The sequence below is a fragment of the Toxotes jaculatrix genome, chromosome 3 (assembly GCF_017976425.1).
Source record: "Toxotes jaculatrix isolate fToxJac2 chromosome 3, fToxJac2.pri, whole genome shotgun sequence".
In the NCBI taxonomy this organism is placed as follows: domain Eukaryota; kingdom Metazoa; phylum Chordata; class Actinopteri; family Toxotidae; genus Toxotes; species Toxotes jaculatrix.
Window position 1 is genome coordinate 15,675,207 of NC_054396.1, and position 6,000 is coordinate 15,681,206.

The window sequence follows — 6,000 nt, forward strand, 5'->3', positions numbered from 1 at the left end:
ATATTTGTACAGTGGTAAAGGTAATCATAGAGCAACCATCGTCTCCTCTCACACTAAAAAGTTAATCAAGCCCCCACGCATACTTTGTGAACTGACACCGGTGTTAACACTAATTGCAACGCTCCACCACATGCCAGAAAGATGAGAAATGAAAATGTTTTCGTGATATCATCAGCATGCAAATGTCAATAACAAATATCTTATTTATAGAAAAGGATCTGAGTTTGAACTGCTTTGTTGTATTAATCTTAACTAACAGATATAAATTTAAGTAAGAAAAATAACTAAACCCAAACATTCAAACCGCATTTCCTACATTTTGTCACATCAACTTTGTCGCAGTTTGTCCAATATGAATACTACAGTCCACAGGTCAGTCACTAAAGCATGCTAAAAATACACATTTGTGAGAGACTCAGAGAGGGTTTTTTATAGTTCCAGGATGATAGAGGACGCTAACTGAAACTCATGGGGGGTAAAATGCAGTAAAAATGTAGCTGTAATGGCAAAAATCTTTCAAGGCTCAAAATTAGGTGACTATCATACAAGCCCATCACTGACATAATGACACTTTCTTCATGGTCACTATATTTTCTCCTGGACAAAAACACTGAGGTTTTGGCCAAACAGACCAGGAAAGCATTTTCATCATGATGAGAGAAGAGTAGCTGCAAGATAAAATGACTCCACTGTTCTGTCTCACCCAAGCTGATAAGATAAGTACATAACCAGCACACCCCTGATAAACTGTTGTTGGTACAAGAGGAGGGCAAAGAAAATGGATTATTTCCAATATTCACCATGCAAACAAGAAAAATAAATGTTCTGTTTCAGTGTTTTCCACCAGTCGAGGTAGCCGACCCCCGGGGCGCCATCAGTATTAAAGTTAACAAGAAGTTGTGCATCAGTCGACCATTGCAGCTTACGTTTCCATCTAACTGCTCATTTACTGTATTTGCACAAGGAATCTTTAAAGGTAGAAATGGTAAATAATAAAATGGGTGCACATTGATTCATTTGAGCCACCCACATAATAGTTATATATGTGAAACACTGTCAAAATGAATGAAGTGCATTACAGTTACGCACAACGCAGCACTCACACTGGATGCTAAATATACAACATCAGTCAAACCTTCAAACGAATTCAACTAATGTCTCAACGGATAGAAACAAAACTGATGAGCAAACTACCCCTGTAAACTGGCAGCATGGATTCTTAAATGCCACTGAAAAAGCATCTGTGCAATTTTGCTGGCCCCACATTCATATAACAGAGTTCCCTCACTCTTTCTATGGGACCCCCCTCTCACCCACTCACCAGGGCTGGTGGTGCTCTGCAGACTCCCCCTCTTGCGAAATGGGGATTTAGGTTTAGGCTTCCCTTGTCCATCAGTGGTGGAGGATGAGGAGGATGACATCTTGACGCCTGTGCTCCTGTTACTACTGGAGCAGAGTGAGTCAAAGCTGCGCAGTGGCCAGCAGAGGGAGAAAGTAGCACTAGCTCTAATGCTGGAGCTCTGTCTCATGGTGGGGCAGCGGGGCGGCAGGACCCATACTGGGCTGGGAGAAGCTCCTCTGCAGAGTTGGCTCCTCCCCCCAGCCAGCAGCAGGTCAGCAGGCATGCCGCACAGCAACGAGCTGAAAGGCAGCCCAAGGCTTCCCCAACTCCTGCTGGGGGCCATCCTCCTCGGTTGCCCTAGCAACCAAGGAATGAGCTTCCTGTAGCCAATGCGGGGAAAAACAGCCACAGAGGAGGGCATTGCAGATCAAAGTGTGTAGCTAGCATGACAGCAAACCAGCCCAGAGACTGACTACACCCCGCCAGCTGAGCGCCAAGGTGAGCGAAGGACAAAAGTTTTTCCACTCATCTAAAAATAGCAATTAGAAACACTAGATATCATGAGGATGTGTATTCAGCCGAGAGAAAAAAAACACAGCGGATCCCGGTGAACGGCAAGTGGCAAAAAAAAAAGGCAAAGAACACAGAATGGCCAGTGTGGATAAGCAGAGAAACCAGCTTAGTGTGTAAGCTGACTAGTGAATTCCCAATCTTCTTTGCTGGAAAATTCTGAGGGGAGACAGAGAGCCTAAACACACACAGCACAGGCCCGCCTGACATGAAGTATTATAAATAGTGACAACCAATGCCCAGCAAGGGGCAAGTAAAACAACCCCTGACAAGTACAGTACGTGCACAGCTTTCTGTCATGTGGTTCCGGTAGTTTAGGAGCATTTATTTTTTATTAATGCACACTTTTATTTAAAGTGTAGTATCCACACAAGCTTCAAAAGCCTGATCTAGTAAAACAAACAAAAAACTTGTAATTATTTTTCGACTGACATATATATATATATTTTTACATTCAGCGCCACTGAAACTCATCACTAAATTGTAAAATAAAACATTCAAATTCTTTGCAAGTCTCACCAACAACAAAGTTAAAGTTGCTGTTTATATCACCCGTATATATAACTGAGGTGATGCAAAACTAAATTAATCCATTCTACTGCCTGTGTTCATGTTAGCTCAATTTAGCTTTTCAAAATAAAAACATTTTTGTTAGACTCTCGGGGCATACATCAAAAACAAAAGTTTGTTGGCCCAGTTCATGTCACAGATCAATGTACATATATTTAAAAACTGCATCACATCTATTCTACATTACTGAAGCTGGAAGACAGACTGGTGAAAATCTATTTTTATTATTGGCCTTTCGGTGTTTTTGGGATTCCATCACTGGCCAGAGAGGTCCGAACAAGACAGGCATAAAAACAAGTAAAGATCTCCATCTAGTGGTATAAAAAGAAATGTGTTTATGCCTTGTCCCAGCACAAGATTGCTGTTCCAGCAACTTCAGTTTACCAAATTTAAAATTAATCAAACACTACAAAGCTAAATTTGTATTTGTACAGTAACAAAAACACCGCTCTAAGGGTCATCACTGTGCTTTTAAAGCTGATAACGCCATCAAGTGTGATCTTATTACACACTGCAGTTTCATTTGAAATATACTCTTAAACTCTCCAGCACTGAACTGAACTTCTTCACTATCCAACCATTCATCAATTTACTCAGCAATCCTCCTTAAATTTGACTTCACAATACAACTGAATTGAAGTTGCAACTAAAGAATTATGCAAGTAAACCGGGCTCTGATTTTATAGTATAGACTATGATTAACTCTGACCAAAATTATACATTTTTCTAAGCAAATTGAAATATGAAGACACACTTTATATGTAGATCAGATATTTAGTAAAACGTGTGTGCCTAATCAATCTGAAACCAAATTTAAAACACTAAAACCAATGGCACTGATCTCTAAACTGATCAACTAAAACATAATCTAGAAGCCATTGTTTACCAGGATTACTGTGAAATCAGCCTAAAAACTGTTTAAGACAAAACTCCAATACCAATCATTTCAAACTATGTCCCAAAGATGTTGAACACACAACAATCAAATTACTGAATGAGCTTTACAACAACAAAGATTAACAACAAAGGTGGGCTCAAGACAAAAGTGGAAGAAGTCAAGAAATTTTCTTTTGGCTAATTTAAAAAAAGAAGTGGAAAAAAAAGCTTTTTCCAAAGTCTGACCCAGTTTTTGAGAAAGCTGACGCTCACCATCTGGTGCAGCAAAGGCTAAAAACAGAGGCCTCCTTTTGTCAGAAAGAAAGATCTTAACTATTCCCAGAAATATGTCACATAAAACCAAATCAGTCACATTCTGAAGGCAACTTACCTGGAAAGAGAGGGCAGTTATACTACCCCGATAGCTCTTATTATTCCTTCTTTGGTTTTCTCTTTGTCTCAAGCTTTCTGTCTGCACACCCATTTGCTAAAAATGAGACCGCTGTGCATATCACTGGCTGCTTGGGGATTTTTTTTCACTCCTTCAGAGCAAAGCTCATGGAATTCAGCAATTTGTTTGCAGAGGCCATACACCAAAAAAAAGAAGAAAAAAAAAAGAAAACACGTTTCACATGACTCTCTTTCTATGTATAGCTTTTACACTGGTAATGTGAAATGTAAAAGAGCATTAAACAAAGCCTATGTTTTTCTAATTAGATCATATATACCTTATATTCAAAGGCTGGTTTTGTCAATCCTGTCAAGCAAAAAACAAACAAACACTTGATTAGTGTAGCATTAAAAAAAAAAAAAAGGAAAAAAAAGGAGAGCCATTAATAATACTGTTTCTGCTAATCACCGGGACTGGACAGTAACTATTTTTGTTTGTTGGTTGGTTTTTATTATGTAAGCTTGTTTTTTTTTTACTGAAGGGGATTTTTGATGAAGTATTGCACTCAGCTATTTCTAAACAGGAAAGAGTTCAAGCGACCTAGCCGTATATTGTTACAGCAAATACAGAGTGCTAATCCAATTAAGCTTTGCCTCTATCTAATTTGTGAGAAAGTTTTGCCATAAACAAAGTCCAGTCACGAAAACATCTCTTAGCTGTGGACATTAATTGGGTGTAGCCATGAAGCGGTTATCATTAAGATGCCACCTTGGCAATGTCATGGTGATCATGTGACTGTAGCTGCTACTTGGGCAGTTTCTGTGTCATTGAGTATTAATCTTAAAATATTAGAGCTTCTGCCACAAACAGAGTAATACTTAGGCCAAGTGATTTTTAGTTTTTCTTTATCTGAGTCAAAGAGCTAAAGACACAGAAGGTTATATCACGATATACAGATTGTAACGCCAAGTGATGTGAATGTGTGATTCTGGGCTATATAAATGAATATACTCTGGTACTCTAGTATTCAGCCCTTCTTATAAAGGCTATGTCACAGAATGTACAAGCTGCACAAGACACTGCATTTAAGTGGTTGTATTCAGAGTCAAATGTCCTGAATTTGCTCACTCAGCATTATCGGGTGAGTGACTTTTTTTTTTTTTGTCATGTCACATTCTGATGAACCATCTGTGAGTGAAGATCAGCACACAACCACACACCAGCCACAAAACAGCACCTTTTTTTTTTTTGACAGTATCCCACAGGACAACCTGAGATGGCTGTGTGCCGACATTGTGCTACTGACAACAATGAATAAGTTTTTTTAAAAAATTAAAAGTTATGGTCTTTGTTTAAAATGTTTAAAATGTAAAATGTCTGTTTTCAGTGGATCAGGTTTTCACACAGACAGTTGAGGATAAACACAAACGCCCATTCACATACTGAATGTACCTCCAACCCAAATGGGAGGATGAGGATTATATGATGATGAAGATATGTAAAATTAACAAGACAGTGCTGATTCAATCCTGCTGTGGCTAGGACTGAATGTAAATTACAAGATAACCTCCCATACATGAAAACACAGAGGGGAGGGTATAGGGGGTATAAATTTATGTGACCTCGACCATAACAAAGTATTTGTATTGTATGACTCTTGACAGATGTATGCACTGTGTCGCTGCTTGCTGACTTACCACCTGACATTGCTGAAGACCAGCATGAAGCAGAAACAGGCTGTGGAGCAAGAAGACAGGAAATGTCCTGGCGAAAACACACAGCAAACACAGCACTGTATGTTACACTGACAACAGCAAGCTAGCAAGCTGAAAAGCCATCAGTAGCACCGAGCACCTGGAGAGCCTCGTTAACGTTGCTGTAAAAGCTGTAAACTATGGGGTGGTTTGCTAAAACTGACCGGGTTTCCCCTCACATAGCTAACGTTAACATAACGCTAGCTCAAGTTACGCAGATTAGTTAGCTGTTCTCTATGAGATGAACTAATGTTAGTTTAGCGTCTAATGTCCCAGATGTTATCAGTTAAAGTTTACAAGCGACGCTTCCTTAGTGCATAACTGTTAAGTGCTACAGCTTAACTAACCGTAAAATCCACAATAGCAAAAGGTATGGAAAAAATAAGAGAGCAAATAGTTACCAGAGGTAAATTTCACCTTTGCTCGGTAAGGTGGGTTTTTGTTTTGACGTGAAAACTGTTTCCTCAAAAGAGGGACGAAGTTTAACTTTTAAAGGC

At 39.3% G+C, this 6,000-nt stretch overlaps 1 protein-coding gene across 7 annotated transcripts in view; it reads right to left on the reverse strand.

Annotated features, from left to right (window-relative positions):
* The window catches only part of LOC121179897 (AMP deaminase 2-like), a 29,202-nt gene extending 23,202 nt beyond the window's left edge, over positions 1-6,000 (reverse strand). Inside the window, exons 1-5 of one of the 7 annotated variants that reach the window (XM_041035030.1) lie at positions 5,905-6,000; positions 5,447-5,513; positions 4,087-4,115; positions 3,750-3,900; positions 1,322-2,071 (exon numbers count right to left, since the gene is read on the reverse strand). In XM_041035030.1, coding sequence (XP_040890964.1) covers positions 1,322-1,763 — 442 coding nt within the window. In that variant the 5' untranslated portion in view covers positions 1,764-2,071; positions 3,750-3,900; positions 4,087-4,115; positions 5,447-5,513; positions 5,905-6,000. Of the gene's footprint in view, positions 1-1,321; positions 3,901-4,086; positions 4,116-5,446; positions 5,514-5,904 lie in introns of those variants that run through there. The other 6 variants (XM_041035028.1, XM_041035031.1, XM_041035033.1 and 3 more) reach the window with 6 other exon arrangements.